The sequence below is a fragment of the Botrytis porri genome, assembly GCF_014898465.1.
Source record: "Botrytis porri strain MUCL 3234 chromosome Unknown BPOR_021, whole genome shotgun sequence".
Lineage (NCBI taxonomy): Eukaryota > Fungi > Ascomycota > Leotiomycetes > Helotiales > Sclerotiniaceae > Botrytis > Botrytis porri.
The window spans coordinates 93,195-105,307 of NW_024066095.1; the positions used below are offsets into that span (position 1 = coordinate 93,195).

The 12,113-nt window shown below is 39.6% G+C and overlaps 3 protein-coding genes across 3 annotated transcripts; 2 read left to right on the plus strand and 1 right to left on the minus strand.

Annotated features, from left to right (window-relative positions):
* Positions 1-852: 852 nt before the first annotated feature.
* On the plus strand, positions 853-2,941 carry EAF01_011342 (uncharacterized protein; the record flags this gene model as incomplete). Its single annotated transcript, XM_038919599.1, has 3 exons — positions 853-981; positions 1,034-2,813; positions 2,898-2,941. The coding sequence occupies 3 exons, from the start codon at positions 853-855 to the stop codon at positions 2,939-2,941; spliced, it is 1,953 nt and encodes a 650-aa protein (XP_038764809.1).
* Positions 2,942-3,161: 220 nt separating this feature from the next.
* On the minus strand, positions 3,162-4,062 carry EAF01_011343 (uncharacterized protein; the record flags this gene model as incomplete). The annotated part of the gene is made up of 3 exons (XM_038919600.1): positions 3,162-3,196; positions 3,247-3,407; positions 3,458-4,062. The coding sequence occupies 3 exons, from the start codon at positions 4,060-4,062 to the stop codon at positions 3,162-3,164; spliced, it is 801 nt and encodes a 266-aa protein (XP_038764810.1).
* A 1,498-nt stretch (positions 4,063-5,560) lies between these two features.
* Positions 5,561-6,506, plus strand: EAF01_011344 (uncharacterized protein; the record flags this gene model as incomplete). Its single annotated transcript, XM_038919601.1, has 3 exons — positions 5,561-5,588; positions 5,656-5,711; positions 5,771-6,506. 3 exons carry the CDS (start codon positions 5,561-5,563, stop codon positions 6,188-6,190), a joined length of 504 nt encoding a protein of 167 aa, XP_038764811.1. The 3' UTR covers positions 6,191-6,506.
* Positions 6,507-12,113: the final 5,607 nt, after the last annotated feature.

Sequence of the window (12,113 nt, forward strand, 5' to 3'; positions counted from 1 at the left end):
TTGGAAAATCAATAGAACCTCTAGAACGATGGAGGAGTTGACAATAACCGACCTTGAAGTAGAAATGATTCGTCTTTAACGCCCAAACACCAGACACTTCTGGGCTAGGTGATGACCGTGGCTGTGAAATAGTTTGAACTAAATATCACATGTACCCACAACTTCATTTGAAAGTCCCTGAAACGTGACAACTATGCCTTTACAGAAACACTCTTGAAGTGATTGGGATATGAAATGTCAATCCATCTCGCACGGGTTGTGAGTTTGGATGAAATAACAACAGAACACACATCGCCAATGAAGCCAGCCTCGAGTCAGCCTTCTTGCTGCGAAGTTCTACTCGAATGTAGTCCTAGATATATCAGAGCGCTTGGAAATCACGTGAAAGCTGCGCCCAATCCTTAAAATTCCTTGCCTCCTGCTTTTTTTTTGTTACAAAGAAAGTGCCATATGTTGCATTGAGAAGAAGACTTCACTTGAGTGCGATGTCTACCGTGTTGATGGAAAGAACATCGAGGAACGCCAAGATATCTGGAAGTAAGAAGACGAAATTCGAATCATAATTTGATGTGTGTTGGTGATTCATGTAGCAAGGTGCGCAAGTATTACGATATTGGGAATGATGAAGTTGAGTTCAATGACATCCTTGGAGTTGTCAAACTCAAACCGATTGATCATGATCCAGTAGCACTAGGCCGAGTTTGTATAATCACGTGAGCCATGGCAGGTTTTCCCCACTCTGATTCATGTTCGATAATCGAATCCATCTTGCCATTGACAATACTTGGGCAGAGTGTTGATTAATGCCAATCGAGTTTCAACTCTACCTTCGCAAGATTATTCCGTACCACGATGGATATTTCTTCCACTTCAGAAGTTTCAGGCACTTCATCTTCTTCAATTGTAGGTCAGGAAAATGTGACCAATGCGCGTCGAGCCCCGAAATCGCGTCAGGGTTGTCAAAGATGCAAGACCAAACGTGTAAGACTCGCTTGTCAGGAACATAATGACTTGAGTAATGACATGAAGGTAGTTGAAATGTGATGAGAAGAAGCCGCATTGCCTTCAATGCGTCAAGAGAAAAGCAGAGTGTTGCTATGCTTCACAACGACTAGTTTGGTCGACAAAGCATGAGAAGATTCTTGTTGAGATTAATGATAGACCACTACCATCTTCAGCAAAAGCTCTAAAGAGACAGTTGGAGGTCGGGTTGAAATCTTCCGTGGATCAGATGCCCGGCAGAGAAGTGACGGAATCAAAGACAAAAGAAGACGATTCAGAACTTATTGCACGTGTCGAATCCTGCGAAGGAAGCCAAAATGGATCTGTACAGAGCCCTGAGACTACGGTTCGGAGATTTTCCAATCCTAATTTCACTGACAGTCTTTCCGCCATTCGGTATCAACTAAATAACTCGACTGTACCTGAGTTTCTCGTTCATCTTCCAACCATGCTTGTGGAATACTATTTTGGGTATATTTGTGTAATATTCTCCTCATTTGATGGCATTTTCAATCCGTTTCGGTCTACTGTTGGCCAGCTTTGGGACGACTCAGCACCGATATACTACGCTATTCAGAGCATGGCCGCTGCTTATCTTTCACATGACTTCCCACGCATGTCCGTTGTCGGGGCACAAATGCAACGAGAGACATTTAAGTGCTTATATCAATCGAACCGTGCTGGAGTGGAATCGCATGATAATATTGACAAGACTCTCTTGACTGTGCTTTTGGTCGGTCAAACTACAGCATGGCACAATCCTCGAGATTTAGGCTTAGCACATCTGAAGACGGCTAAGAGACTGTACAAGCAACGCCTATTACAACAAGGTGCGAATTTAGATAACAAAGTGCGCCGGCAAAATGAGTTTTTCCAGCAGTGTATCTTGTACTGGGATATGTTGGCTGGATTTGTTGAAGATGAAGAAGATATCGCCATGCTAGAGGAGGACAGTACGCTGGTAGCAAGTGCCACCGTCCCGAACACAGACCACCAAATATTTCCTCACCCCTGGACTGGAGTAGCGCCGAAAATTCAGCGGTTATTCGCCCAGGTCGGAAGGTTGATTCGATCTTATCGAAAGTCAACATTCAGTCCAATTCCGAATATTGCTCTCAGTGATCCATTCTTTGATTTCAATTCTATACCTCTTCAATCAACTGTCTTCGCTAGCATCGAGTGGACAAACAGAGCACGGCAGTTGGAAGTAAATTTACTGGCAGTAAATTTACCAACAGAGACCGAACTTATTGATGCTGGTGACGAGAATACACCCGTTAGGCAGTACATCTTGCTAGCGGAAGCATATCGATGTGCTGCTCTCCTGGAGATATATCGCGTATTTCCTTCAATCTATTTAAATCGACAGCCTGACTCTCAAGAGATATTATCCTTACCAGTTTCGCATTCTGTTGAGGAATTTTTGATATCGCTTGCGCTCCATGTAATATCTATTCTCGAGAAAATACCGTCAACATCTGGTACTCGATGTCTTCAACCTATTGTCATGATTGTTGCTGCCAGTGAGCTTAAATTCTCTACAGCATCAATGAACGCATTTTCTATCGACAGTCCTTTTGGAGCAAGCCAATTCGAGGGACCTGGTTACAGAAATGGCTCCACCATAGGTGGTGCAGCAATTTCCAATAGCATCACTAATTTTGAAGTGGATATTGCGGCAGCTCGCCGTTTCATCATAACTCGTTTTCAAGAGTTCAAACTCTCTTTACCTGCGAAGCCCATGACGAAAGCATTAATACTGATAGAAGAGACTTGGGCAAGGGCTGATATTGGACAAGAAGTATTCTGGAGTACGTCACTTCACTTTATCGTAATCCTTTTGAAAATTTCACCCTTGCACCGTTAAAGGATATACTAACTCATCTTGTGTGTAGTGGATGTGATGTCAGAAATGAATCTTGAATGCATATATGGCTAAATCATTCAATCAAGTTACTCTCACATACGGAAACACGAGAACTGCATCAATCATCATTTACAAGATCAAATCAATATTTAATGATGTTATTATAATTTTCATTCGTTCTATATGTCCCTAGAATTTTATCGTCTATAAACCGGACGAGGTACTCCTGCAAAGAACCGACCATTCATGATGCATAACTCCATCAACTTCAGATCCACACGATATTACTATTTTACTTTCCACCACCATTGAGCTGAAGAATTTGTCCTACATAACGTTAGTCACACGAATAATCAAATGATCATGATAGACCTTACCATTGACCCATTCAGATTCAGGGCCTGCCAAGAATGACACAACTCTTCCGATGTCTTGTGGAACACCGACACGTCCAAGTGAGCACACTGAAGCGAGTCCCTTGTCAATAATATCTACATCCATACCTTCGAATCCACCTGGAACGTAATGCCATGCGTTTCTATTCTATGTTAGCGTTGCTTCTTGGGACTAGGCTTTGGAAGAACTTACTGCTCGTACATATCGGTTTTGATTCCACCGGGAGCAATACCGTTGCATGTGATCTTCTTTTTACCACAGTCCTTGGCGAAAGATCTAACGAAACCTTCGACGGCCGCCTTACTTCCAGCGTACAAAGCATGGTTTGGTACACCAGACATATTGGCAGCGATGGAAGACATCAAAATAATTCTTCCGTATTCCTCGAGGTGGATAAGAGCTTGTTGAGCAACAAAGAATTGAGCTCTGGTGTTGAGGCCGAAAACTCTGTCGTAATCCTCTTCGGTAACATCTTCCTCCTCCTTGAAGATTTCGGTACCCGAATTGCTCATAACAATATTGAGCTTCCCGAAATGTGCCTTAGCCTCCTCGAACAAACGCCTGACTTCTGGGACCTTGGAGACATCGGCTTTGATAGCAAAGCCCTTGCTACCGAGTGCCTCAATTTCCTTAACAACCTTTTCAGCTGGTCCGGCAGAGTTGGCATAATTGATAACAACGCTTGCACCACGGGCAGCAAGCTCAAGAGCAATACCTCGACCAATTCCACGCCCGGAACCTGTTACGAGAGCGACCTTTCCCTCAAGGGTCTTGAATGGTGCTGGTGATGCAGACATTATGTTTTTATAAATATTTAACGTAACGTAAAAATGGGTATATGATATGAAAGTACGAAAGGTGCAAGAAAGATTATACAGCAATATAAAGCGTGGAACGATAAATGAAGTTGTATATTGAAATGGGCAATGGACATCTTATATCACTGGATAAACCCAACCACAACAGCTCCTCGGACCTTTCGGTCTTCGGGCGTACATAAGAACGCGGCGAGGCTTTAGAGGCTTCCATTCCATCCATAAGCAGTGCTCGTGCAGTTTGAAATTCTTGTGTATACTGACACCCATGCAATTTCGATGCGCTGAATCGCTGATGAGAATAAGAAAAGTACGGATTACAGATTATCACCATTACCCAATATGGTTACCAACAAAGGACAGGGCCCAATAACTCGCAAACTCCAAACAAATAACTCGGCAATTTACAAATTCCCCAATTTATATTCTTGACAATTGTTGACAATAAGTTTCAACAATTCTCCGCACGGCAATGCACGGATTTTGGTAGTAGGATCAAGTGTAGTCCGCTCACTCACTAGGATAACCTTAGCCAGGTAAGCGAAAGCTTTGCAAGCTGAAGGTCTAATCATCTACCAATCAAATCACTAATGGAGACTGGATGCTTTCTTCCTGGAGCAATTCTATTCTTACTTCTAGATTTTCAATCATCTGATCTGATTCCCATTGAGTTTGGTGAACGGAAAATATTTGCCAATTAATACGAGAAATTGTCAAAGTTGTTGGGCTATACTATTAGATGCACTGAGTGAGGGCCGCTTTGGCTAGGCTATGGACTACTATCTTTAGGGTTGAAACATCCCCACATCGAGGTCACTCTCCACCTGAACCCATGTCTTTGGATCGACACTGATAACTTCATGATTCAGTTTGACAGATCTAACACCAGCATAGTAGCCATTAACCATGAAACAATATCAAAAGCGATTGCGAGATGCAGCCAGAAAACAACATGCAGCAACACGATCCCAGTAAAGTCCGGGCTAATCTCATCGTCATCAACTTCATCATCACCATTTCAGCCTTGGCTTACGGAGCTCCCACCATTGTTGCGATGCGATGAGAAACAACAAACTCCTCTACAGTTCGTTTTAGTTGTTTCAAATCCGTCCCAAAACTGGAGGAAGTCCGAACAAGATTCGGTATTGATAGCATTCTACCACACTATCACTAGGATAACGTTCGTTTTATCCATCAGAAAAAGGTACCAGGGGTCATGGCGTGCATATTCGTCCGGAGGTTGTACAAGCAGCCGGACTCGGGCTCAGGAATTTCACTAAAGAGCGAGGCCGCGAGGAATCGATGTGCCGCGAAGCTCAAGCTCAAGATAGCTCATGCTTGGATCGTTAGTTCTAGTAGTGTACATATATGATGTGGAAGTCGTCGTTGTTCTTTCGATTTTTCTTTTGACATTCAATTCACACTCATCTTCACATCTACATCAACCTCTACCCACACAAATAACACATCCTCAATCGCTATGGCTCAAGGAAGAATTTCATTCGAGGGTAAGCACTCTCTACTTGGTCTTCGAACAAGAAATTGATGATAATGGACAATGCTAATAAGATATAGATTACCTCGACCTCACAGCATTAGTCTTTGATTGGGGTGACAGCTACGATGCAAAGGTAACCCAACCCTATACTTCCCTCCCACCTATCCCCTACATCTCCTAACACTCCCACAGGACTGGAAAAGACTCGAATCCATCATCGCACCCGAGCTCCTCGTAGACTACACCACCATTGGTAAAGCCTGCTGGGAAGCCATGCCCGCTTCCCAATTCATGGCCATGGTCACCGATGACGATTTCCTCGGCGATCCTTGCGTCAAGACCCAACATCTTCTCGGTGCTACTCGCTGGGAAAAAATCTCAGACGATTATGTTATTGGACATCATCAATTGAGAGCTGGTCACCAAGTGTACAAGAATGCGGATTTGAAGGAAATCAAATTGAAGGGTCATAGCCATGCGACCAATGAACATTATTATAAAAAGGTTAATGGGGTTTGGAAATTCGCGGGCTTGAAACCACTCGTGAGATGGAATGAGGGTGACGGAGAAAATGATTTCTTGAGAGTTTTCAAGGGAAGTTATAAAAAGTAATGGGAAAGAAAAGTAATATCTAGTTAGCTTGGGTGTCTGGGGTATGAATGTCACTTTGGAGTCTTCTAGGATGATAGCTTTTGGTGTTGTTGTGGTCCATCTATCTATTATTTTATATGATTCTTGAAGGTTTGAGTGAGAAGTTGTTTTCTTTTTGGATGACATAGTTGTTATTCTGTTCTGTGTTTTATACATCACTGGCCTGGGTTCTCAACCCAGTGTTTGATTGCACATCGATGGCGAGGAGCTAACGAACAAAAGAGCATACCAATTTTCTCTACAATAATCTGTGTGCTGTTAATAAATATCCTGTACAGATCATTCCAATTTTCTTTCTCGTGAAGTATCCACACACATCTCATTATATCGAATACTCTAATCACAATATCATACCTATCATCCATCCCATATCCCCAAAACCTCAAAGTTTGTATATCTGAAAATCCGCCTACTATATACATATTCCATTGCATATTTTATCAATACAAGATGATCCATCATCCGAGAATATTAGTATTGAAACCATCTCATCTCTCGCCTCTCATCTCTCATCATCTAACATTATGGCACATCCCATCCCATCTCATCTCATCTCATCATTCCACACATCATCAAATGAACAACTCCCAAATTATTTTCAGGATCTCTCACCCTTGAAATTTGATCTACATATCTCAATTCGATACCTAAGTGAAGATCTCCGAGAAGATCTCAAGAGTGAGATAATAATCTTGCATCTCAGACTTTTCGATTACATTATAAGGGGATTTATGAGAGAGTGGAATAGAGTGAATGTTGATGTTGATATCAAGGGTTGGGATTGAGTATAAATGTTTTTGTGTTTTGTGTTTTTGTATTGCGGAGAGTGGTGTGTGGCATGTGGGACACGGGATATATGATATAATAATTGTATAGATATAACGTAACTTGACTAGAAGTGGGTCATGTCATGATATGGGTTACAAAAATCATATTTTCCTATTTGACCTTGTCCTACATACTACAGGATGATCTACAACTATCACTAATCCAACTGAACTATTACTATCCTCTTCCTCTTTCGTCTTTCTTTCTACCTAATCAATTTGATGCTTAAATGGTTTACCATGTTGTCGTTTTAGTAAGAGTGTTTATTCAACCTTCTCAATAATTTTCAATACTTTTTCAATATTAAATACAAATTCATTTTTTAATTTTATTCTCTTTCTATTTTTTCATTTCTTCTATATTTCAAGTAATTTTTTATATTCTTAAAGTTCCTTTTGAAGAATAGTATTTTCAATATTTAAGTTTTCAATTTGATGAGTTATTCACTTTGTATATTTCTATACTAAAGAAGTAAACAGATTATTAGTGGATAAAGCTGAATTAAATACCTTATTTGCTTGTTACAGCTCAATATCATTCGGGGGAAAGTTATTAAGCAAAGAAAGATCTAGATCTTTGTTACGGGAGCTGCCTCTAGGGTCACGTGGAAGTGTCTAGAGATCTCTCGAGGTGGTTTAGACTAGACTTCAAGTAGGAATTCAATAAGGTTGTAACTGGTTGCAATTCTCGTAACTATAGTAATGAAACTAATGATTGTTCTTGAGCACGAAGCTCTACATTGTAATGAAACCCATTCTTTATATAGACCTTCGTTCCTTGTTGTCCCATTGATCCCATCGTGTCCCACCAGGTGGGAGCAGTGGGATCCAGTGGGAATCTCTAATCCCGTGACTTTCTGATCAGGTGACTCGGTATGTTAGATGTCGTCGTAACAATCTTTTAGGTTTACTGGTGTATTTAAAATGGAAGGTGATAGTAAAAGCAAAATTGGAAAATTATTTAGAATTTGATGAGGATTAAATGGATTCAAACCTGCTCCTTTCCATCCACTTTTGATATTTTGATAAGTAAAACCTTTTTCTCTTATCTTTTGAAAAAGCTGTATTTAATTAGATTATTATATTCGTTATATTCCTGTTCAAAAGTATTGATTAATTTTTTAGGCATGATATTGCTTTATTGGTCTATACACTCTAATATTTAATAACTAAAGTAAATATGAATAATAAGGTAGTAGAATAAAAAGATCAATTTCCTTTTTAATATAAAAAGCAATCAAACTTTCTATAATATAATTAGAATAATCATTTATAATCAATAATCAAAACTAATCTCCTAATATTTTTCAAGATTTTGACTTAAAAACCTTATATATTCATTTAAAGTTATAATTATTAAAAGTCTACCCACTATTGCTTATTGAGAAATATTAATTTAGAAAAATGTTAATTGAAATCTATATAATATTGATATTCTAAGCCTTGAAAATGATTATAAAAAAGCAAAGAGTCTCTATCTGCATTCACATATTTTAATATAGTTATTCACTTTTACTTTCTTGCTATAACCTTCTAATTCGATTTGAGAGTAGAATTTATAATTATACATATTGATTCTATTTCTCCAATTGTATATCCTATCTCATTCATATTATATATATTCTTAATTTTATAATGTTGTTTTTCGATTTATACTTGAAATATTGAAAACCATGCTGAAATTGTTTCAAATGTAGCTTTTTTATATCTTGCAGATTTTAATTTATAAGAATAGATTCCTTTAAGTTTAGGATATCGATTTAAGAATCTATAAATCCATCGTTAACCTATATAATTTGATTGAAAGGATGGAGAGATAGATGGTAACATGAAAATGATATATTGATTTAGAATTTCTTAGATCATTTCTTTCAACAACCTAAAAGTTGTAGGGTATCTAGTAACTGTCAATCGTAAGATTTATTATACTAGAATCTTTTCTTCCACATTAAAAAGTTTTTAAAAGGATTTATGAGATTAAAAGTATAATTGTTGTCCAATTATTCGATTTATCAAGATTGACTTCGAAATCTTAAAATGAATAATAGTACTTCGAATTGAAATAAATTGTTTATTTTTTAGATTTTCTATAGCCTTTTGAATATTATCTTTCAATTCATTACGATTTAATGACTTTCGATTCATTATGTATTGAATAAACATGTAAAATAAAGAAATGAGGGGGTGATTTTGACTCATATCATGACATAACCCACTTCTAGTCAAGTTACGTTATATAAAAAGAGAGTATTAGAGGATAAAAGAAATAGGATATTGAAAATTACCTATATATAGTACCTATGCATATATATCTCTAACTATCTATCTATTTCCAAGAAAACAGTTCTTTCAATTCAATTCAAATCCATTCACACACTCACTCCCCCACTTCCTCACTCCCTCCCCCACTCACTCACTGAATCACCTACTCCCTAATCTACCCACTACACAAAACGAACTCAAAAGATCAGGACGGGAGATCTACCGCATACCTACCTATCACATACCGGTCATGGAGAAAGATTATTCATTCAAGAAATCATATTTCCCCAGAAATCCATTCTACATCTCTATCTCTATATTCCATCTCCATCCCAATTTTCTTGATAATTTTTAGATAATATCCAGCACCTCCCTCATACTTACTCAAAAGTCAATATAAAATGAATGAATCACAATACATGAAGCGAGAAAAGAAGAAGGGGGGAGTATAAAACCTGCCTCCTCTACTCTTCGATTTCTTTTTCTTTATGTGGATTGAGAAGAGGCAAACAAATCTGTTGCAGAAGGATCTGGCGGAGAGATGTGTAACTCAAGCATCTCTCTGAGGGAGAAGAAATAGAAATCGAGGGGTTGTGGGATTGTGTTTTTGTATACCTAGCTAGTTAGTACTTGGTGTAAATGCTTCTACAGTGGTAGGATTTGATAACGTTGGGTATCTGGATGATGTTGTTGGATTTTCGATGAGAATATATCATTGATATTATCTCCCCTCCATAATCCATTACCCACCCTCTATCATTCATCATCCGCATAAAATCAAACCAAAAAAAACACCAAGTGCCGACCAACCTATCTGATCCCCGCCGCAAGTCATAATCTTCGTTTCATCTCAAGACTCCGTGAAGAATACATCCTGAGGTCTGTTCGCACGTGTGTAAGAAATTATTGTCCTTTTTCTTTTTGGATTTGCGGGTCTTATATATATTGTTCTTGGGGAGATTTCTGGTAGGAGATCGCCTGGGGAGATCGCCTGGGGAGATTGTATGGGGGTGAATGAGTAGTGTATAGATACTACTTAGGTATGATGACGAATCATAGGTACAGCGTTTTTTCTCAATACACTCAGATTCAAGGGTCAACAAGTGAATACCTAAATACCAATCGAGAGTGCAGGTCAGAAATTCACTCATAAGTCCCAGATAGAATATAGAAAATGAATCATGAGTATATGAACCACCTCTCCTCCTTCTCCCCGAAAAGATATTTCATACCTCAACGGGCACGCATTAGCAATCACAGCATCTTTTCTTAAGTTGGATTTGCTACAGAAGAGCAGATTTGGGAAAGTTCGCTGAATTTGAATTAGTCGAGTTCTTATATATTATAGCTTGATGTGTAGATTAGTATGTGTGATGGTAGAGATTGAACGACAACGACAACGATGACGATGATATCAGCGACAACAACAACAGCAAACAACAAAATTTCCCTAGAATAAAAACCCCTAAGAATCTTAGTCGAAACAACCACATTTACCTTGCACTACAAGACACCTCTCTCCTCCCCCCTCTCTCCATATAAACCAACAATCATACCCCAACCTCTACCCAAGCCTTATCCAAACCTTGCCCGCAAGTCCACAAAACCGCAGAAATAACTACCATGCCACTCGAATCCCTTTAGTATTCTTGATGATGGTCGAGCTAGACCTCAGTATCAATATCAAAATCAACTTCAATATCAACACCCGCCATAAACGCCTATCAAAACAGCGAGATCCACATCCACGCTTGTTACACCAGATCCTAGTCCTAGGCAGAAATAGCTATGCACAGGTTTATTTCAAGGAGATCTCTGCTATTTCCAGAGGTCTATCGATCTTTCTAGTTTGTCGCCATTTTCAGCGAGACCCAAGCAGAAACAGCGACATCTAGACTGATTTCAATAGTGCCCAGGTAAAAACAGTTCAAAAATTGATTTCAGCAACACCCACATCAATTTCCGTGAGATATGTCCTTTTCTCCTTTTTTCATCAAGACCAAGGCATCTTCAACGGGGATTCAGGCGAAAACAGCTACACACAGGTTGATGCAAAGAGATCTCCACCATTTCTAAGAACCCCCCGTCCCGCCTCTCCTCCTTTTCGCCACTCCTAGCGATTCCTAGGCCCAATCCCCCCATCCCCCAAAATCTACAGATTTGCAACAAAACAAAGCTTTCCTTCACACTCTCCCTCCTCACCTCTCTCTCCTATTAATCCACATCCACATCCAATTTTTTCTTTTTGTTGCATATCTAAAACCAAGGCGGGCTCGCTGTTTCCGCCTGATACTCTCGGGACGTTTGATTGCCGTTTTAGGAGTAAATCTCCACTTCCACTGTATACTTTAGCAATATAAGACCGAGTCAGTATGTATATTTTAACCACATTTGGTTGTGGACATAATTGTCCAGAACTTTGTATACTCCCATCGAATGCCAATCCTCCTATAATCTACAGATCTCTACATCCCAACTCCAACCCCAACCTCAACCTCAACACCCTCACCCTCACCCTCACCCATCAAAATCCGTCCCATTCCATCCCCTCCCATCCCCTCCCATCTCATTCCATCCCCATATCATTCCATCCTCTCCCATCCCCCACAATAACCCACCCCCCAAAAAGGAACCTCTCAAAACTCCATCCATCCTCCAACTCCCCAATCCAACCAACATCCGATCTGATCTCACCAGCACCAAACACCCCCTCATCTCATCCACTCCAAACCCCTCATACACCTTCCTATACCCTTCATGATACGAGTGATCATCCACATACCACATAGATCTTA